This window comes from Ammospiza caudacuta, chromosome 1 (assembly GCF_027887145.1).
Source record: "Ammospiza caudacuta isolate bAmmCau1 chromosome 1, bAmmCau1.pri, whole genome shotgun sequence".
NCBI classification, from domain to species: domain Eukaryota; kingdom Metazoa; phylum Chordata; class Aves; order Passeriformes; family Passerellidae; genus Ammospiza; species Ammospiza caudacuta.
In genome coordinates, this window is record NC_080593.1 from 154,241,660 (window position 1) to 154,263,797 (window position 22,138).

A 22,138-nucleotide genomic window follows, 5' to 3' on the forward strand; every position below is an offset into this window, starting at 1 on the left:
GATGTGGAAAGCAGCCCATAAAGCAGCAAACACAACCAGTTTATGTTGTTGATCCCTGCCTGCTCCATTCCCAGCTGGACTGGGAAGGATGATGCCAAAGGCATCATCCCAACACAGGAGCAGCTCCAGGAATATTGGTCCCACTCCCCACCACACATCCCACAGAGCCTGGCCCAGCATTATCCTATTTCCCAGGAAATTCCCCATTTCCTAAGCCCCTGTCTGGACAGAGCAATCCTGCTCTGGATACAGGAGCTGAGCCACAGCCAAGTGAAGAAAATAAGGAAATTACCATGGCCTCAACTTAGATGTGTTCACCCAGACAAAATTTTACCACATGGGGGTGCTTAAAATGCTCTTTGTTCATGGCCAAGGTGAATTTTAACCCTCTGCAATGTGAAATTGCTTTTAAATCCAATCTTCCCTTCTACCTTCTCCTGATGTGACACAAATTCTCTCCCATGGTTTTTCCATTTAATATCCCTGCAATTGCACAACTTTCTCCTCTCCTGGAGGTAAAAGAGCACAAAGTCCCTGGAAATGTAAAACCTTGAGATTTTTTCCTTTTCCCCCAGTGCATCCCTAACACAATCCTGGGTTATCTATTGCAGTTCCTGTTTTCCTGCTGTCATCACCTCATGTTTCCCCATCCATCCCACTCAGTCTGGAAAGGACAGCACAGCTCCACTACACCAATAAGACAGCATTAGACATGATTTTGTTGATCAGCGCAGTTAAGGCTCTTTTTTAATCTCCTTCCAGGACTCCAGGAGAAGGCCAAGTACATGGAAACTCTGAAGAGGAATTAAGAGTTCCCAAAGTCCAACATCCCAATCAGCAATACCTGCTTCAACTGGAAATCCAGGTGCTTGCTTTTCCATCCAAAAAAAAGGGCACCAAACTCAGACAACCCTCAGCCACCAGCAGCAGCAAATTAAAAAAACAAAACAGCTTCCCAACAGCACCAAATGAGCAGGATTTGGGATTTAACGTGGGAGGCACCGGCTCAGAATTCAAAGTCCTCGCCAGCCATGTCGATGGCCCAGGCAAACTTCTCCCTCTGGGTCTTGTTGTAGACCTTCTCGATGGGAATCCCGAACTTCTTGCACCTGTGAAGACCACAAGACACAAGTGGGGACCAGTTACCCAGCAGTGTCCTCTCCACTGCATCCCTGGAAGTCTCCAAGGCCAGGTTGGATGGACCTTGGAGCAACCTGGAACAATGGGAGGTCTCTGCCCATTGAACACCCCAAATTTTAAGGTCCTTTCCAACCCAAACCATTCCATGGTTTCACACCCCAGACTTACCAAGCCACAGTAATCCTGGGATCCAGATAATTCAGCTTGGATGTGCCCAGAGCTATTTGCTTGTTCTCCTCCTTGTCCGTGGCCTGGATGTTCATCCTGGCCAGTTGCTCCTCCAGCCTCTTCAACAGCTTCTTCTTCTTCTCCACGTTCCTGAGGACAGAGAAGGAACAACAAAGACTGTCCCAAAGTCCAGAAATTCTCTGGAGTGGCAGAGTCAAAGGTGCCATTCAGCACTAACCTATTTCTCAAGGGTTTGGATCTGGTGAGATGCTTTCTTAATATTAAAAATTAACAATAAAAATGTAATTTCCACCATCAAAGGTGGGCAAATAAAATCCAGCATCCTGAAATGGGTTGCCCAGAGAAGCTGAGGCTGTTCCATCCTTGGAAGTGTCCAAGGCCAAGTTGGACAGAGCTTGGAGCAACCTGGGAGAGTGGGAGGTGTCCCTGAAGGGAACCATCCACAAGATTTTAACCATCTTCCAAATGTCCATGGGACAAGAAGGACCCAATCCCAAACATGGGCATTTCTGTTCTGATGGGAACACATCAGCCCCATCCACGGGCCCTCTGGATGCCTCTAAAAGGGAGGATTCCAAGGAAAAGTCACTCACACTTCTGCTTTGGCTTCTTTTGTGTCCTTAAACTCATCTTCAGCTTTTTTCACTTCTTCCTGGGCTTCCTCCACTTGTTTCTTCTTGGCGTCGATCTGTGAAGGTGGAAAACTCAGACTACATTTCCAACCTCCCTGAAGGTTTCAGCTTCCTCCCTCTTTTACTTCACACACCATTCCTCAGTTTGTTACCAACCCTACTTCCCAATTTGTCCCTGCAGCATTTTCTGGGCTCTAGCATTTTTTAGCATCTTCTAAAATATCATCCTAGCCCAGATGCCACAAACACTTGGAGCTCCTAAATCTGTCTATCTTCTACACCTGCCTGAGACTGAGGGACTTGTGTCAGCACCAGAGCGCTCAAAAAAGTCCCAGCCCTTCAGTGGGATGTGAGCAAAAACTGAGGACAACTAAAAGTGGTAATTAAAGGTATTTTCAAGCTACTCCTCCTGCAAAAAAGACAGAAAAAACAATTTCCCTGATCTTGATCCAACTGGGCCAGAGCTGCCATCACAAAAAGCCCCCAGCTTGGTTTGAAGACAGAGTGATGAAAAATGCCCCAAACTCATAAAAACTCACCCAAATTCTGTGCTAAGTTGCTTCCCCCAGTATGTGAGGTCACCCCATCCCTCTCCACCTCTGGGTTGCAATCCACTACTCCCAGGACATTCCCTGATGTTCATGACCAAGGTGATTCTTTCAGGTATCACCCCAGCCCAAAAATAAAATATAAAGGATGTATTAGGTCTGGAATCTCTCAGCTGGGTCCATCTCACCTTTTCCTGGAGGACTTGCATGGACCTGGCAAAGGTTTTTGGTATAGACCTCTGATGGTTGCACAGGATGGCCACGGCCCTGTTGGCTCGGTTGTAGGACAGGAGCTTTCCTGCAACATTGTCTTCAGCTGGAAAGAAATGAAAACATCACTCAGACTCCATTCCAGGAGCTGGGAAAAGCAGGGAATACAGCAAAAGGAAAGGCAAACAAGTTGCTGTCACATTCTCTCTCCAGGGAGAGCAATAATGGTTGTGGGAATTGGGGAAGGACAATTGAGCATCACAATCTGGTGCTGTGACTCATCCCTCACCTACCCAAGGAGGCAGAAACAGTGCAACCAACCAGCAACACAAGGAAAAGAGGGAAAATATCTCTATCCTGGCCCTCAGTTAGTCAGAGTATCCCCGAGTTCACCATTTCTCACTTACCAACATCCCCAACTTGCTGCTCACCCCCACATGTCACTCCCACCCCACTATGTGGAACATCACTTGCCCAGGTGGGACATGGGCAGTTTTAGGGATCCCACAGCAATGGATGGGCATTCCTGAGCCCTTTGGTCTCAGCCATGCTCTGGAGACACCACAGCCTTGGAACTCACGGTTGGTGAGGGCCTTGAGCTGCTCCTGCAGGGTGATGGAAGCGTTGTAGGTCCTGAAGACTTTGGCCGTCAAACCATCCATGAGGTCCTGGAGGTGTTTGTTCAGGAAGGTTGTCTGGAGGAGGGAAAAACAGGGAAAAGTGTAGGGAAACTCACCATTAGGAATTCTAGTGGTAGGACAAGGAGGAGTGGCTTTAAAATGACAAAGGGTTAGATAGAATATTGGGAAGGAATTCTTCCCTGTGAGGCTGGTGAGGCCCTGGAATGGAATTCCCACAGAAGCTCTGGCTGCTCCATCCCTGGAATTGTTCAAGGCCAGGTTGGATGGAGCTTGGAGCAACCTGGGATAGTGGAAGGTGTCCCTGTCCATGGTGGGGATTTGGAACTTGACAGTCTTTAGGGTCCCGTCCTACCCAAACCATTCCATGATTCCATGAAGTAACAGAAAAAGCAGAAGCTGGGACAAATCTCTTTTTGGACCATTTTCTGCCTAAGCAACCAAAATTAGGCATTAACAAAAAATTAAATCCTGCAGTTTGTAGAGCTACTTGTGGGGTCAGATCATCATCTACCCAAAACTAGCCTAAAAATTCTACCTAAATCCACAAAAAATCTCTCTGGAAGTCAACAACTTCTGCCCACCTGTGTCCAAGAGGACACACGTTGGCACTTGGGGACGTGGTTTAGTGTTGCACCTGGCAGTGCTGGGTTAATGCCTGGATTTGATGATTTTAGAGGTCTTTTCCAAACAATAATTCCTGACCTCACATCCAATATCACATCCCTGTTCTACAGAGAACATGGAGCTGCTCATCGATCCCATATCCCATCCCGAGGAAGATGAGGGAGGAGGTTTTTCCAGGAGGGAAGGCAGCACATTCCTCCAGCAACCTCTCCCACTTCTGTGGAGCCCTAATGAGGTGCAAAAGCAACAAAAAGCTGAGTCTGGCACCTCGAGTAATTCCCCAAAATGTGGGCAGACCTTCCTATGCTAAAAAAAAAGCCCAAGTGGGTGAGTTGGAGGAGGGAAGGAGCAGGAATCCAGCTCCTCAACAAGGACATATGGAAGCAGCGCAAAAAGAGGCTGGAAAACCTCAAAAGATGTTCAAACAGTGACAATGAGGTCCCTGGAAAGCAGAGAGGTAAAATAAGGCAAAGAGACGACAACCAAAGGTGGCCAAGGGTGTCATGGCTTGGCTTCTCCTCCTTCAGGGCCACCAGTACTGTTTGAAAAGCTCTGAGGTGACAACTCACATTGAGGTGCTCAAAGAGGTCATCACTGGGGTCCTTGTTCTTCATGAACAGCTGCAGGTTCTTGAACACCTGAGGAGGGGGAAAGGACAGCCCTGGTCATGGCCAAGGAATGAATTGCTGCCAGACATCTCCCTCATCTCTCTCCTCCTCCAGAAGGACTCTGATTCACCCTCGTGTTGGCACATCCCACCAACCCTCTCAACTTCAAGGTGCCACTGGGTGTTCCCCCCCATCTTTCTCATCTCCAACATTCCAGTTTCTCCACAAACACCATTAAAATCTTCTTTCCCATGGACAAAGGAAAATTATTCAATATAAATGGAGACATTTCAAGTCCTACACATACAACCCATCTGAGGGTACTCCAGCAAGAGGTGGAACTCCTCTCTCACGGAGCAGAACAACCTTGGAAGCTCTATCCCAAAATTTCTCCTGTTCTCCAGCTTCAAAGCACAACTTGGTAATAGGTTTTGGCTGGAAATTTGGGACTGATAAACACTGAGGGAACCCAGACAACCAAGCAATCCCTCTACTCCTGCCCCACTCACCGGCTTCTCCACGGACACTTTGTTGTAGTAACGGATGGAGTCTTTCCCGAGGAAGTCAAACTCCACCACGTGCTCCTGCCCATCCAGCTGAGGGTGCAGCTGGATGTGCTCCACGCGCAGGGAGCAGCAGCCGACCGTGTCCGCAGTCTCCCCTTCCTCCTTCTCATTCCCAGCTCGCAGGGCCAGCTGGAAAGAAAGTAAGGAGTCCTCCATCCTGCGCCATTCCACCTCAATTCCCCTTTGCCAGGTTGATAAAGTGGATCGGGACTAGAGGAGATGGATCATCTCCATCTATAGAGTCACAGAATGATTTGGAAGGGACCTTCAGGATCATCAAATTACAACCCCCTGCCATGGGCAGGGACACCTTCAACTAGGGACAATTTTCATTTTCCACACCTCTGGAAATTTTTGAATCCAGGCTGGATGGGGCTTGGAGCCACCTGGTCAAGTGGAAGGTGTCCCTTTCCACGGTAGGGGGTTGGAATGAGATGATCTTGAAGGTCCAACCTTCAAATGATCAAGATCAAAATGATCTTGAAAGTCCAGCCCACCAAACCATTCCAGGATTCCATAATCATCCCCAGATTCTTCATGTGGAGCCACCCTGGGTGGCAGAACCAGCCAAAACAAAAAACTACACGGTGGGATGGATCAGGGAAGTGAATTCCCAATTTCCACATGGATTGAGGGACCTGGGGGGAGGCTGTGAATACCTTATCAATGAAGTAGAGGGCCACTGCTCTTTGCCTCTTCTTTATCTCCTTGGATTTCCAGTCTTTCCTGTACTGAGCCCGGATTGTGTGGACAACATCCTTCAGGCGCCGAGCGACCTCATATTTCTGCCAGTCTTTCTCCCCCTGGAATGGAAACCAGGATATTTTCCATTCCATTCCCAATCTTTATTCTACCCCTACCAGTCAAGTTCTGCTCTAGAAACACCTCCAGCATCCAAGTCCTGCTCAAGCCCTATTGCTGGCCTGGGGTCTATGCACAAATCACAAACTCCCAGGATGGGACTTGCTGTGGAACATGCCTTGATCTGTTTTATTTCCCAGCACCAGTCTCATTACACGGTTATGACAATGGGAAGGTGCCATCAGCTCACATCCCAGGCAGCAGACCAAGAATTTAATGTTACAATTTACTTTATAAGTTCTTTGACCAATCACACAAAGCAAAAGCATATTGATAGTAGTTCTATCTAATCACCATAAGCACATGTACCTTTGGTTAAAACAACACCTGCTTATTTCAAATACAATACCTGTTTGTAAGCCTTAAAACACAATGCACAGAGCTCCATTATTAAGCTTCAAACTTCCTGATATCTTGCTAGATAAACTTTTCTGTAACTTAGGGAGTTATTCTAGAGAAGCATTAATACACAGACCATTGTTCTATTTGTCCTTGCTTTTCTACTTTTTAAATAATTTTTCTGCTGACCTATCTCATGGCTACTGCTTAGCTCTAATCACAGTTCTGCTGTCTCTGAGGCCTGCCTTTTGAAGCTTTCCCAAAACCCTTGATTTAGTAGATTCCCACAAAATCCCACTGTTTTCTTGGGAAAAAAAAATCCATGAAGGGAATAAACTAGAAAAGAAACAGCTCATCCAGGGTTTCTGTGCCCTCTGCTGGCCGTGCTGGATCTAAATCCCGGCCAAGTCAGGATGTTTTCCACCAGGCAGAGCATGGCAAGGACCAAGTAGTCAACACATGGCCAAAGGTGGCTCCTTGGACACCAGAGTGGACTGACAGAGCACTTGCTCAGTTGTGAACACCTGGACAGCATTCCCACTTCCCCCGAGCCCTTGGAAACAGCCTTAAATCCCCTTTCTCTTCCCACAGAGCTCAATCCCATCTCTTCCTACCCTCCATTTCCTGGTATAAATTAACCCAACTCTGGTCACTGTGGATCTTCTTAGTCCCTGTGGATCCTTTCATCCCTCATCTGGCTTCCAACAGCCTTCCCTGGACACACATGAGCAACGTGGCACCAGGATCACTCTGCCAGGAGCAACCCATTCCTTGGAATAAGTTTGATGCTTCACAATCATCTGTCGTTCCCCTCATTTTTTTTATCCACTTTTAAGAGAAGAGTCAGGAAAAAAATTTTTTTTTTTTGATACTCCACATCCTGGCTTCCCCAGATTTTTTTCACCTGACCAAGGGCATTATTCCAACCTTCAGCTTGGAGCTGGGATTCAGCATGATGTACTTCAAGGTGTTCTGTATGTTCTCCGTCCACGAGGCCAGCCAGGTGACTGTGTTGTCAAAGCGCACCTCCTTCCACTTGTGGCCTTCTGGGGGCTCGGGAATCTTGGAATCCCTGTGGGAAGAGCAGGATTAGAGCCCTCAGACCATGAAGTTTCCAGCGAGCCAAAGATTGAGAAAGCATGGAATTCACCTAGAATTACTTCACAACATGGAATCATTAAAGTTGGAAAATCCCTCCAAGACTGAGTCTGATCATGAACCGGCACTGCCAGGAGCACCAAACCACGTCCCCAAGTGCCACATCTACACAGCTTTCACACCCCTGCAGGGCTGGTGATTCCACCACTGCCCTGGGTGGAATCCAGTGCCCGACAACCCTTTCTGTGGAGATGTTTTCCCTAATATCCAACCTAAACTTCCTCTCCCACCATTTGAGAACATTTCCTCTTCTCCTGTCATTTTTTTTCTGGAAGAAGAAGCCAAGCCCTATGTGGCTCCACCTTCCTGTCCAGGGAGTTTTAGAAGGTTCCCCCTCAACCTCCTTTTCTCCAGTCTGAGCCCTTCCAGCTCCCTCAGCTGCTCCTGATGCTCCAGACCCTTCCCACAATCAGGTGTTTATCATTTGGATGCTGAGAACAACAGGAAAACTTGCTGGACTGGTGGGGAATGCTTTGAATCAAGGTCTTCAAATGGGTGGCTAAGACCACTCCAGCTCACAAAACTCAGAGGGAAAAACATTCTCAGGATGTGGAAAACAGGGATTTTAGAAGATGGAAAGACCCCAGCTCTGGGTAGAGGAAATTCCCAGTTCCCCCCAATCCCAAGGGAAGCCCCAGGAGCTCAGCACTTCCAAGGAAAACCCACTTGCTGCAGTTGATGACGACATCTTCAGGCATGATCCTCTTCTTCAGCATCCCCATTTTGGGGTGTTCCCCACGGCCACGGAAGAGCCCTGGAGGTTCAGTTTTGAAGTTGCCAATCTTCTCCCGGTGCCCATCCAGGATGCAGTACCCGTATTCCTCCTGGATCTTATCCGCCTCCTCCTTCAGCTTCTGAAACCAGGACACCACCAAAAAAATAAATCGGAATGGTTTGGACTGGAAAGGAGCTTTAACACTCCAACCAAGAAGTCTAAGTGCCATCATTCCCCTGGCAAAATCCACAATCCTCTGGACAGGGAAGGACTCCAAAGCATGATCCAAGGATGACTGGCACCCTGAAAAGCCATGGAATGTGCAGATAAAATTCAGGCAAAGAGGGGCAATGGCCATGGAGACAGAGCCGGATTAAAGAAATCCAAGCTCAGAGCACAACACCAGGAAGACAAAATTCCCAAAACGTGTCATAGGAACCAGTCCTCACCTGCTTCTCCTCCTTGGGAAGTGCTTTACGAGCCTCATTTTTGTCCACAAAATATTTGTGGATCTCCCCAAAGTCACATTTGTCCAGGTCTTTGATTATCTCTTGCTCCTCTGAGGTCATTTCCTGGGAAAGAGATGAGAGAGGCTGGGAAAAGGCAGAAGGGAAAACTAATTCCACATGGAGCTTCTGCTTGTGCCTGTCCTTAGAAAAGGGAATAGAGACTCATTTTTTTAACAAAGACAGCCAGTTCTGGGGTAGAAGAAACTAATATGAGAAAAACTCCCCAAACACAACTGCAGGGACAGCACCAAATATATTTGGGAGGTGTAAACATTCCCTAGAAAGAGTGTGGGGTTGTTTTGGGATCAAAGGTTATTCCTTTAATCTTTGGTATACCAAACTGGTTTTGGAGCTGTTTGCAAGATCCACCACCTGTACCCATCACTAAAACTCAGAGGGAGCACAGAAAGCAAATCCCAGTCCAAAAAACAAAAACAAAAAACAAAACAAACAAAAAACAAAAAAAAAACAAACAAACAAAACCCCCATAGAAAAAAATCAGGATTTAGACCCTCACAATTACAAATAATTCTAAATAAGGAATAAACCCCCACATTCCCTCCATCCCACACCACAGCCTGGGGCTGATAGGTTTGATGGATACCAAGGAGCCCTCCCAGGGAAGGTACCTTCCTCCAGTCATGGAAGAAGTTGTTCTGGAAGATTTCCTTGGTGGTGTACTCGTGATCCAACATTTTGGCATAAAACGTGGCGATTTCCTCTGTGGCCAGGCTCAGCTTCAAGGGTTTTCCTGGGAAAAGAGGGGCAGGGACAAATTCCACTAGACCAGGCTGCTCCAAGCCCTGTCCAACCAGAACACTTCCAGGGATGGGACAGCCACAGCTTCTCTGGGCAGAATTTTGGATTATTTCTTAGATTTTCTAAGGATCTCGAATCATTTCTTGGAGGCAAACCCACTATCCCCTTTTGAGCTCTTTGGCTGGAGAAATACAACAAAACCAAGGAATATCTTAGATCATCCTAAGAATAACTTGGAAATAACTTTTTTTAGGAAAAAGTCCTCTGGAGATGTCCAGGGAATGGCTGATTCCTACTTGAACCACTGTTTTTTGGGATTTTTGGACTGAAGGGAATGGAGCTCTGGAGCAGCTCCATGACAATCCCCAAACACCAGCTCATCCATGGGCCCGTCCTACTTGGGGTTGTTGCCTGTCCACAAACACTTTTCCATCCAGGAACAGTGATATTTTTGGGGAAAAAAAGTCAACATCAAAGATCCCAAATTCCAAAGCCACCAGCCCAGATCCACAACACCTCAAAGATCACAGAGAAGGTCCAAACCCTGCTCAAGGCTCCTCCTCATGGAGCCAAAATCCCTGACAGCCCCATGGATGTCCCAGCAGTGCCCACTGGTGCTGCCAGGCACCTCCTTTTCCCAAAATGGCCTTTTTCCTACAGCAAAAAAAGTATGGGAATCTCCAGGGAACTGAGCAACACCAAGGGAATGCAATCCCTTTCCATCTCCAGCATCCCTGGGCTGACCCTCAATGTCCTGATTTCCCCCACCCTTGATCCATCAGAAATGAGTTCAGGGATGAACTGAAAGCTAGGAATGGCAGGAAACCAAACGGGAATGTCAGGAAAACACAGAGGCAGCCAAAGCCTGGATCTGTCCTGCCAGTGACACCCTGAGTGTGATGTGAGGTGACCCTGGGGACATCAGGAGCTTGGAGCAGCCCAGCCAAAATCCTTGGATGTGTCAGTCCCTGAGGCCATGGATTAGTAAAATCCCATTTTTCCAGCTCTTTGGAAAGCATGGATGAGATGACAAAGCTCAAACCCAAAATGCAGCTTACTGAGAAAAAACAGCAATTAGGAACAGCTCCCCAAAAACCTCCATAATTCCAACCACGTGTAAGATCCTCCAGCTTCAACCCATGGCTTTTCCAATGGGATATTCATATTCCCTGAGGAGAGGACAGCACCCCAAGGCCCAGGTCCCACCACAGCTGTACCATCGTAATAAAACTGCACATCCTTGGGCAGGGGCTCGTAGGGGGGCACAAAGTAAGGCCCTCGGTGCTCCAGCTGCATCCATTTGATTCCATCTTCCTTCTTCTCCTCTTCCCACCTGGAACAAACACACAGGAGTCCAGGAGAACATCCCAAATCTGACACCTGGCACCACCTCCCAAGGTCACATTGGGAGAATGCTCAGAGCAGAGACAGCTGATAAAAATTCCAGGTGAAATCCCATTTTCTGCGCTGCTGCCTCAGTTTCCCTGTTCTTTAAAACAGGGAAAACTGGAATGGAATCCATGAAATTGAGGTGTGGTGACATGGAGGAACTCAGGGGGGGAGTGAAAAGATCCTAAAAGTCACCTCATTCCAACTCATTCCCATGGGCAGGGACACCTTCCACTAATCCAGGTTGCTCCAGACCCCATCCAATCCAAGGAATACTTCCAAGGATGGGGAAGCCAGGGCTTCTCTGGGAAAGCTATGCCTCATAAATATTGAAAACTTAAATTTTAACACGAGTAAGACCTTAAAAATCTTTCCCCCTGTCAGAGCAAATGGGATTTTAAAGCCACTACAAGTTTTGACTGGGAAGATTTAAAAAACAGCAACAAAAATTACAGTAAAATTAAATTTAAAAATTACAAAAAATCATGTAAAAAAATCCAACTGGGATAGCAGGACTCTAAAAAGAAGGGTAAAACCACAGGTTAGGGTCAGAGGAAGAGCACTGGTGACAGCAGGGGACAGGCAAGGATCTGTGTCCCACAGCCAGGCTGGCACTGGTCCCTTAATCCCAGCATCTCCAGGGAAAAAAAAAAAGCCAAGGATTTCTGGGAAAACACAGCAAGATTCCACACAGAGAAAGCAAAATTCCTGTTTCTCACTCAACAATGCCCCAGAAGTTATTTGTGATTTTTTTTTCTTCCCCATGGGAAGCAGAGTGGAATAAATTCATGGTACCCAAAGGTGCATTTTACCGTAAAAACAGAGGAAATTAAATAGTCAAGGAAAACCAACAAACTTCTGGAATTTGGGCTGAAAGCCTCAGAGAAAGGCAGTGTCAGGATCATTTCTGTGATCATCTCTCTTCCCAAAATTCTGGGATCACAAATCCCTGCAAAGCATCCCCCACACTCACCTTGCACAGCCCCCATGAACCCACCCAGAGGCAAAGGAGGGCATTTCCTCATGGGAAATGTAGTTGTGGATAATTTTTTGGGGATTGAATGCCTACATACCAACCAGGATCCAGCCATTCCAAACAAGGCATTGATTAGGAAAAAAATATATAAAATCTTATTTTTCACGCCACCCTGGATCCTTCAAGGGCCACCTCAAAGCTCCAGGGATATCCCTCTCCGGGAAAATGGCTCCTCCCAGATCAGGGTTTGTCACAGACTCCCAAAAAGCTAAAATCCTAAAAATCCTCCTGCTCTGGCCCAGGTCTTGGGGAGATCTGGGAGAGAGTGACACCAAGTGGCTGAAGTCACACTTCCAAAAAATAATCCAGCAGCCACATTCCACACCCTTTCCTATAAAATACCTGCCTGGATCAGCCCAAATCTGCTGGAGGAGGAAGTGGGGAAGGAATTCAGACCCTCTACAGCTCCCTGATAGAGGTGCTGCTGTCTTGGAATTATTATTATTATTATTATTATTATTATTATTATTATTATTATTATTACTTCCTTCCAATAATTATGAGTTTCTCCCTTCCCAGGATGGGCACCAGGAAAAACACTGGAGGAGAAATAAATATTACAAATAAATTTTAAAGTAAAAATAATTATACAAATCCTGATGTGCATTCCAGACCTTCCCTGATCTCTCACCCATTTCCAAGAGTGGCGAGTTCAAGGCTCAAGGGAATATAGGAAAATAGAAAAAAAATAGGAATTTTCACTGTTTTGCCCCACAAAATAAAATTAAAATCCCAGTCCCAGGGTTAGACCTGCCAAAGGCACACTGGAACTTACCATTTCCATTTGTTTTCTGCCTCTTTTTCTTCTTCCTTCTGTTTTTTAGTCTTTTTATTGTTCTTCTCTTCCTCTTTCTTTTCTTCTCCTTCCTTAGATTTCCTTTTCCCAGTTTTCCCTGGGGTTTCCTCCTCCTCACTCTTTTTCTCCATCTCTTCTGTTTCCACCTCTGGCTTTTTCTTCTTTTTCTTCTTCTTTTTCTCTTCCACTTGAGTATCTCCCTTCCCTTCATCCTTTTCCTCCTTCACCTCCTGCCCCATCTCTGAACTCCTGCCCTCTCCCAATCCTTCATTCCCTTTCTCATCCACCTCTTCCTCCTTCTCTACTCCTTTTCCACTTCCACTTCCCTTTCCCACCCTCTGCTCCTCACTTCCCACTCCTTTCTCTCCCTCCTCATCTTTCTCCATCTCTTGTTCCTCTTTCAGCAATTTTTCCTTCTTTATTTTCCTCTTCCCCACCTTTTCCACCCTCTTCACTTTCCCCCTGCTGGGCTTCTTTGCTTTCCCCTTCTCCCGCTTTCTTTTCCCTTCATCCCATCCTTGGCTGCTGTTGCTTCTCTGTTTTTTGGCTCTTCCCCATCCCCCTTCCCAATTCCTGCCTTCATCCTCCTCCTCAATGCCATCCATCAAATCCTCAAATTTATCCTTCCTCCCTCTTTTTCTCTTCAGTCTCATTTCCTGCTTGTTGTTCTCATGTTTCTTCCCTCCTTTTCTCTTCAACCCCTTTCCCTGCTTGTTTTTCTCATGTTTCCTCCCTCCTTTTCTCTTAAATCCCCTTTCCTGCTTGTTTTCCTCTTGTTTCTTCCCTCTTTTTCTTTCTGGGGCTTGGGAATCCTCTTCCTGCTGTGGGATAGGGGGATCCAGCTGCTTCTCCTCACTCTCCCTCACAGCTGTGAGCCCCACATCCCTCTCCAAAGGATCTCCAGAGGGGGATGCAACCCCACCAGCAACACCTTCACTTGGGACCTGTGGGAAGCAGGAATAAAGGGAAGAGATATTGGGAAAACAGAGAGGTTATCCCAAATCCCAAGTGAATGCTGGAGAAGCAGGATTAGGTCCAAGGGGTGACGTTCCCCCCCCAGTTTTCCTACCCCAATTCCATTCTGGGTCTCCAAGTGCTGCTCTCCCACTGCAGGTCCTGTTCCCTGGGATTGGTCCTGGGACCTACAACGACATCACAGCCAGTTCTCACCACCAGCATTCCCCTTTTCCATCCCAAATTAGGGAATTGCTCCCTCAATTCCCTTCAACCATGGCAGCATCACGGATGGAGAAATCCCAAGGCAGCAGGGAATGACCCCAAGCTGGATTTTATGGGATGAGGAAGTTCAAAGGAGCGGAACCACAAGGTCTCCTGACAAAACAGGGGAAGTCCTAAGGAAATATTCCCAGAAAAACCTCAGGAGAAAAGGTTTGGCAGCACCAATAGCACAAAGGAAGGGATCAGGCCAACCATGGACACACTGGAAAAGGAGACAGATGGGACACAATTCCTGGGGATGATTCCAGTGGGGAATGGGCAGGGAAGGAGCCTCATCAATACAACAGGACAATGATCTGCATCCATGATCTGCACCATCCATATGGGTGAGGAACCCAGGAGTGTTTCCCTGCTCAGCTCAGAGAGAGTTCAGGTGAATCTTTGGGAATTCTGTGGGATTTGCAACCCTTATAAAGCACCAACCTGCCCCTATATTTTCTCCCAAGGCAGGGAGTTGTGAGTCTTCCAGATGTGCATATTCCAGAAAAAAATCAAGCAAAATAAGAATGAGGAAACAGCAGCAGAGTCTAAACCAAGTTTATGTCTCCTAGGCTGAGCCTTAAACTCCAAAGGGTGGATTTAGGTGAGGTATTAGGAAAAAATTCCTCATTGAAAGGGTGGTCAAGCACTGGAAGAGGCTGTCCAGGTAGGATCACCATCCCTGGAAGTATTCCAAAACCCTGTGGATGTGGTGCTTTAGGGACATGGTTTAATGGTGATCTTGGATATTTTTTCCATCCCTAAGAACTCCATGAGTTTAATGTTGAGGTGATGGTGTCCCTTTCCATTCTGAGTCATTGTCACCTCCCAGTCAAATCCTCTGGTCCATCCTAGCTAAGCCTGGAGCTAAGCTCAAGCCACAGATCAGATCCATTCCCTGCTTTTCTCAGCTCCTGGATCCTGCAGCAGGATCCCTTAGGAAGCACAGCCAGCTGCCCTGATCCTTCCCAAAAAAAGAGTTGGAAATCCAGCTTCCTCCTCCCAAGCAGGATAATGATTTCTCTTCCTGGACTTCCAAATAAAGAAGAGCCACAATTCCTGCTTTTAGCCAAAATTTCTGCAACAGAAAGCGTGAATTTTGGTCCCTTTGCATAAATTAATCTAGGCAGATAATTAATTACCAGACTGTGGGACATCAAAGCAAGGAAAACCTTCGAGCTGGCTTGGGATGGAAACAAGTTTCCCAAAAAAAAAAAGCAAAAAACCAGGAGCCAGATGCTTTTTGCTCCCTGTTACACAATCCCACTAAACTCCTTAGGGAAAAGCATCCTGCAAAACACGCTCAGCCCCTCCAATCCCATTGGCAGGGAGCAGATCCATGACTCAGAAGGCAAAATTCCAGCACCTTTTGGGATCAGCTCCTTCCTCCCCAGGTTTTATTAGAGGCCTCTCAACTGGGAATTTTTATGAGGCAGAGAGGACTAACCAGCTTTAGGAATTCTGTTTGTTATCTCTGCCAGGATCTAGAGGGAAAGAACAGCCTTTCCCCAGGACTTCCTTTCCTACCAGGACTTTCCCAAATTTATGTAGGAATGTGCACCTGAGCGATCACACCCTGCTGGACTGGGGAGGGTGGATGGGGCTGAAACTTCCCTCTCCACCCTCAAATCCCAGGATTGAGCCTCAAATCCCACTTGGGATTGGTTTTAGAAAGGTTTAAAGTCACTGAAAACACCAGGATGTGGAGAAGATGCTCCGGGAAGGCACCAGTGATTCAGCAGGGAAAACCAGGATTGTGCAGCTCCACAGTGAGGAGAAGAAAAAGGACAAAATTCCAGTTCTCTGGAAGAAAAATAATCCAAAAAATGACCCAACTCACCTGGAAGGGCCTTCCAGCCCCACTGCTGGCCCTTGAGGGGAGGTTGCTTTGGTCTCCTCCTGGAAAATATAAAGGATTTGGGAAAGGTCCCCTGGCACAGGTACCCCAAAGCAGCATCACCCCCAAACCAGCACTTTTCCCTCCCTGCCCCCTTGGCTGGAATCCAGGAATCCAAAATACCAGGTTTTCCCAAGTTTTGAGGTTTTACGTGGTTAGGAAATCCCTGGTTTCCTTCCAACAGCACAATAAAAAAATTTTATAGATAAATAAAGGAAATAAACTCCCTCCTCAACCACCTGCTCATTGGAAACACTGCTGGGAGAGCAATCCAGGGAACAGAAGGGATGGGAGGGCTCCAAAATAAAGATGGATCAAATTCCAGGTGCTTGGAAGATGAAATCACCCTTGCAGCAGATGGCAAGAGGGAAAGAGAGGTGGGGAGCAAAGCCATGGGGTGGGAAATACAATAAGGATGAGCAGAAAGCAAGGAAAAAAAAAATAGAGAAAATGGGGCGGGGATAGGAGCTAAAAGAAAATGAGCTCAGAGGGGACACAAACAGATCCTTAAAATCTGACTCCTGGAGGCCACTAAAAATCCTAAAGAAAGGGGAAAAAAATCAAAATGTATGGAAAATGGGGATAAGGAGCTAAAAGAAAATGAGCTCTAGTAGACACAAACAGATCCCTAAAATCTGACCCATGGATGCCACCAGAAATCCTGGAGAAAAGAAAAAAACTTCAAAATATAGGGAAAATGGGGACCTATAAGGAAATTTTTAAAAACTAAAAAAACACAGAGGGGACACAGAGCCCTAAAATGTGACCCATGGAGGCCACCAGAAATCCTAGAGAAAGGAAAAAAAACCATCAAAACATAAATGAGAACCTAAAAGAAACCGAGCTTGTAGGGGACACAGAGACTTAAATTCTGTCCCTTGGAGGCCACCAGAAATCCCATCCCACTGGTTTTACACTTGTTTTCCAAGCTGGAACCATCTTCTCCTGCTCCTGACCACACAAGGCATCCCAAAACTCATCCCAGCCTCATCCAGGGCTTGCCAAGCTCCGAGGTTCTCACTCTAAATCCCGACTTCCCCAAGTTTCTCTTCCCAAGGCTTTCAAGGGAAGCCAAAACCACAGAGGGATTTCTCCTGAAAGCTGCTGGGTGAACTCATTAAGGGGAAAATAAAACCCTGAGTTAATTACAGGTTAGGTCCACATAAACTTTCATTCCCTGGGAACACGCCTGCTCTTGGATTCACAATCCTTCAGAAAAGCTGTTGGGAAATTCAGGAAGAGGCATGGCTTTCCAAAGTCATTCCTGCCTGAAAATGCCTGATGGTTGTACTGGGAATGTTGGGACCACAGGGGGTTTCAAGGCTTCTCCATTAATTTGATCCATCCAGGAGAGTTTGGGGACATTTGGGATCCTGTTTGTGAGAAGGATGGAAAGAGGGGAAAAAGGAAAAGCATCTCTGCTGGATTTACACAACAGGACAAAGAGTGTCCAGATCCATGATCTCCACCAAGAGGACAAATTAACACAGGAAAAAGCAAAATATAGCGGGGATTTCCTGGGATTTGTGTTCTCCAGCACAAGGAAAGGATCACGGAATGGTTTGGGTTGGAAAGGATCTTAAGGATCATCTCATTTCACTTCCACTTCCCACTATCCCAGGTTGCTCCAAGCCCTATTCAACCTGGCCTTGGACACTTCCAGGGGGTGTATGAACAAGGAAAGCAGTGAAAACCAAATTCCTGAGGAAGAGATTCCCAATCCCAACCTTCTGCTTAGGACATCAGAATCACCCATATCCTGACGCCCCCCACAGGTGCCACCAAAATGTGACATATTAAACCCCAAAACCAGGAAATTCAATCCTTAATTTAATTCCAGGTGCTCAAAAGCTCCTTCCAGGAGCTGGAAGGAGACCACAAGACAGAACCCTCCCAATTCCCTTGGGAACAAACCCCAGGAATGCTCCCCAGTCCTTCAGCACAGCGACCACCACCACGTACCGAGGGTGCAGCTCCCTCCTCGGCTTGGATCCCATTCCAGAGGCTCGAGCCAAGGCTGTTCCCATCCACAGCCTCCTGCTCCAGGGAGCTTCTTGGCCACAAAGGGGACAGAGAAGGGACACAAACATATTTTAGGATCATGGTTTGGGTTGGAAGGGACCATGTTGTTCCATGCTGCTTCCATGGGTAGGGACACCTTCTGCTATTCCAGGTTTTTCCATGCTCTATCCTACTCGGTCTTGGACACTTCCAGCGATGGGGCAGGCATGGCTTCTTTGTGAAGCACGTGCCAGGGGCTCAACACCCTCCCAGGGAAGAACTCCTTCCCAATATCCAATCGAAACCTTCCATCCTTCACCTTAAGGTGATTCCCCTTTTCCCATCACTGCATGCCCTTTATTTTTCCCTATTAAAAACTCATTTGATAATCAAAGCAACACAAGGAAAGCAGAGCTGGACATTGTGGCATTCCCATGCACAACTCTGGGATATCCCAGATGGAAAAGCCCATTCCAAGGACTGACCTGCTGATGATGTTCTCCTGCAGTGGCTTTTCCTTGGCTTTTGACTTTTCTTTCTTCTTCCCTTTTACTGTGGAAGGCTTCGCACCAGGACAGAGCAGGATCAAGGAAAAGGAAGTTCATGCCATGGGTTTGAATCCCACAGATTTTTTTTTTGGATAAGTACAAGGGTCACCCCAAAGCACAGAGGGGGGTGTGGTACCTTCTCTGTGCATTCCAGCTCCTTTGGCTTGTCCTGCCCATTTTCCAAGTCATTCTTTCGCTTCCTGGGATAAGGAAGAATTGATCCCACTGAAACCAACCCCTTGGTGGTAACCACAAGCCATGGCATGATGCCATACTTCCTAATCCTTATGCCCAGCAGCACCAAAAAATGCTTCCCAAAAGGAATTCCGGAGCAATTTCTCTGCTTGAGCATGAAACTCCGAGGAAAACCAGTGGGATAACAAAGCAGGAGCCCCCCCAAAATTCCCTGCCACGCCCCATGGTACCCACCTGCTGCTCTTCACCTCGCTGGCTTTTGACACCCCCATGGCTCCGTCATTCACAATTTCTTGGGAGTGCTAAGGCACAGAATCCAAGGATGGTCACTGGAATGAGATGGAAACAGCACAGAGTTGGTGCCATCGCAGTTTTGATCTCCAAGGAAACCCCAACAGCTCAATCCCAAAGTTTGGAGCCCACAGGGCCAAGCTCAGATTTAATGAGGACCCATGTTGAAAAAAACTTAAACTCAGTCCCTGAACTACTGCTGGAAGTGGCAAAATAAAAGGCAGGAAGAGGAAAAAAAAAAGAGGAAATTCCCTAAAATAGTTCAGGAATTCACAGCTTCCACCACCACAATTAATAACAATTAAGCACAGCAGAGAAATTGGGTAAATTGAGATATTGAGTCCCCACCACCACTTCTCCCCTCTCCTCTTCTCATGGAGCAGCCAGACTCTCCTAAATCCCTGTTTTCCCTAGAAACTCTAGAGGATGCAAGGAATACAGGTCATATTCCTAGTCCCCATCCATGAAAAACGTCTACATTGAAGGAAAAACCCCCAGTATTTATCAAAGATTGAGTAAAAACAGTCTGAAATACCCTGGAAAAGTTTTTGGGAGTAGAAAACACTTAGAAAAATTCCTTATTTTACCAGGCTTTGCTGTGCCAAGAGCACTTGCAGCTGCAGTGAGGATGAAGCTCAGTTGGTAGAGGAGAACATTCCCAATCCCAGCCAGCCCGGAGAAGACCTCACTCCTCACCCACCTGCTTCCCTAAGGGAAGTCCCCCCTCTCCCAGGAAACTCCTTAAAAGTGTCCCTCATCCTGATTGGAGGCTCCCAGCCCAGGATGCACCCTGGGAAATGAAGTTTTAGCCCAAAAGCTGAATTTTGGGAGTGTCCCTCAACCAGCAGCTCCTCAGCAAGGAGACCTGGGAAGCAGGGAAATACTTTGGACCACTCAAGTGGAGAATGGGGGTGAAAATATGGATTTAAAAATAATCAGGAAAAACCTACTTGGCAGGAGATGCTTCCTCTTCAATTACATAATTAAATTAATCCCCAAATCCAACTTTTCTCAGCTGCCTCTCATTCATCAGAGCTCCATGGTTGCATGTAGAGGAATCTGGGCACAAAGCTCAGATCCCACTGGGTCCTACTGCCCAGAACCCTCATCCTGAAACCCATCCCACTCCTCTCCAGCCCTTTTCATGGGATGAGTCCATTGCTTCCAACCTGCCCCTGATGTCATCAAGAAACTCACCCCAGCTGAGCCTCCCAATGTCCTCATCCATCCCAAACCAGGTGTGAGCAGCACACCTGGGAATTGGATGGGGGAAATAGGGATAATGGGCAAAAGCTTTCCCCAAATTAGGGGAAAAAGGAAGGATTCAGGGAGAGGTCAGAGCCCCTTCCAGCGCCTAAAGGAGCTCCAGGAGAGCTGGAGATAGACTAGGGACAAGGGATGGAGGGACAGGACAAGGGGAAGAGCTTTAAACTGGAATGGGGTCAGATTAGATGGGATTTTGGGAAGGAATTCTTGGCTGTGAGGGTGGTGAGGGGCTGGAATGGAATTCCCAGAGAAGCTGTGGCTGCTTCATCCCTGGAAATGTCCAAGGCCTTGGATCAACCTGTTATTGTGGAAGGTCTCCCTGCCCTCTGTACTGGATGACCTCTCAATCCCATTCCAACACAAACCAATCCCTTAATTGCAGGAAAACTCAGGGATTTGGGTCAACGAAGGGCACTGCTCCATGTGGAATCCCCAGCCAGGATGAGGAGGGGGGACCCCGCATTCCCTTGGGAAGGTCCTGCCCGGTTCGCGGCCGGGAGCGGAAACCCCCGGAGGAAGGGCTGGATCTGGGAAAGCCTCTTTGATCCCTGTTGCGCCATCCCAGGAAAAAAAACACATCCAAGCCACCTTTCTGGCTGGATGAGTGGAGGTTGTCCAGGGATGGGAGCCAGCCCCGGGGAAGGGAGCAGGGAAGGACAAATTCAAGCCGGGGCTTGCTCGCCCTTGTCCGCCTCCTTCCAAGGGCAGCCTGGGTTTGGATTTCTCCCGTTTTCCCTGAGTTCCGTGAGATTTACTCAGCTTTCTCCTAAGTTTTCCATGTCCACTATGGGTTCTGCAGGGATGTGAGCTGGGAAAAACCTGCCCTAGCCTGGAGCAGCTCCAGTTTGCTCCTCAGTCCCACCCAAGCACAACCTGGGATGAATCTATTAAAAATTAAGCTGAGTTTTTGTGTATTTTTGTGTATTTTTCTCTTTGTAGATGCTCTTTGCAATGGGAAATTGGAATTGGAATTTGAATGGGAGCTCCAACCGGAGCTCTGCTTGGGAAAATTGGAGCACAAAGTGGGTTTAGCTCATCCTTAGGGAGAACCAAAGTGGAATGGGATCCCTGCACTGTTTGGTGACTCCACGGCAGCTGTTGGGGGATGTATCCATGAAATATTTCAGATTAATCAGTAATTCCACTTTTCTATTACATCTGTTCCTTTTGGATTGGAAAATCCTGGAGGGAGAGAAGCCCTTCCCTGGGATCACACAGCCCTGATGAGAAAAAATAACTGGGAAAGGCAGAACAGGCATAATAACTGCAGTTATAAAATAAATCCACACCCTCTAAAATATTTAATGTATCCTGGGCTAACATTTTCCACCCAATAAGCAGCTGGATCCGCACAGAATTCCCTGTGTCTCATTAATATGAATGGGATTCATCACTCACTAATTTCATTGTGGCCCACGTAAAACTCAGGGACGTTCTTGTGGCTGGCGACAAAGGTTCAGAGCAGGAATACGGGGCAGGATTTGCCTGCAAAAAGGAATAAAGTGGATTTGATTTTATTTCTTCATCATTTTTTCGTTACATTTAATATTAAACTATGGCTTATAGTGGACCAGCTACCAACAGGGCAAGGGCATAGCAGCCCAGATGTTGAGGAGAGGAGGGGGCAGCCAGGGAGAGGAGGGTACAGGGGCAAAATGAGGGAGGGATGTGGCCAGGGGGGTGTCGGAGGACTGAAGTTGAGCAGCCCAGATGTGGCTGAGATGGGAGCTGGGGGCTCCTTGTGGTTAGTGGAGTCATCCAGATGTGCCCGTGGTAGGAACATACAAGCACCCAGATGTGAGGCAGCGAGTGCGGACAGGCCCAGACGCGGCTGGAATCGCCTGGCTGGAGTCGGGGGCCTTCCAGATGTGGTCGGGATGCGGAAGGCGCCCCTTGTTTCAGCTGGGATCCTCCAGATGTGTCCGGCCCGGGCTCGGAGCCCACCCAGCTGCGGAGCCGTGAGGGGCGGCCCGACTCCAGCCGCGCCTGTGGGCGGGGCGCA

At 47.4% G+C, this 22,138-nt stretch overlaps 1 protein-coding gene across 2 annotated transcripts; it reads right to left on the bottom strand.

Annotated features, from left to right (window-relative positions):
- Window positions 1-883: 883 nt before the first annotated feature.
- TOP1MT (DNA topoisomerase I mitochondrial) lies at window positions 884-19,912 on the bottom strand. Of its 2 annotated transcripts, XM_058807420.1 has the most exons (21): window positions 19,821-19,912; window positions 18,814-18,908; window positions 18,521-18,584; window positions 18,322-18,398; window positions 17,798-17,885; window positions 15,779-15,837; window positions 13,790-13,862; window positions 12,700-13,664; window positions 10,717-10,832; window positions 9,370-9,491; window positions 8,681-8,803; window positions 8,183-8,370; window positions 7,286-7,430; window positions 5,818-5,961; window positions 5,102-5,287; window positions 4,554-4,622; window positions 3,300-3,414; window positions 2,698-2,825; window positions 1,923-2,017; window positions 1,309-1,458; window positions 884-1,109 (listed from the first exon to the last, which is right to left on the bottom strand). In XM_058807420.1, the coding sequence occupies exons 2-21, from the start codon at window positions 18,849-18,851 to the stop codon at window positions 1,007-1,009; spliced, it is 3,048 nt and encodes a 1,015-aa protein (XP_058663403.1). In that variant the 5' UTR covers window positions 18,852-18,908; window positions 19,821-19,912; the 3' UTR covers window positions 884-1,006. The 2 variants fall into 2 exon arrangements, with proteins under 2 accessions (XP_058663403.1, XP_058663412.1); XM_058807429.1 differs by lacking the exons at window positions 18,521-18,584; window positions 18,814-18,908; window positions 19,821-19,912 and having other exon boundaries at window positions 17,798-17,888; window positions 18,322-18,336.
- Window positions 19,913-22,138: the final 2,226 nt, after the last annotated feature.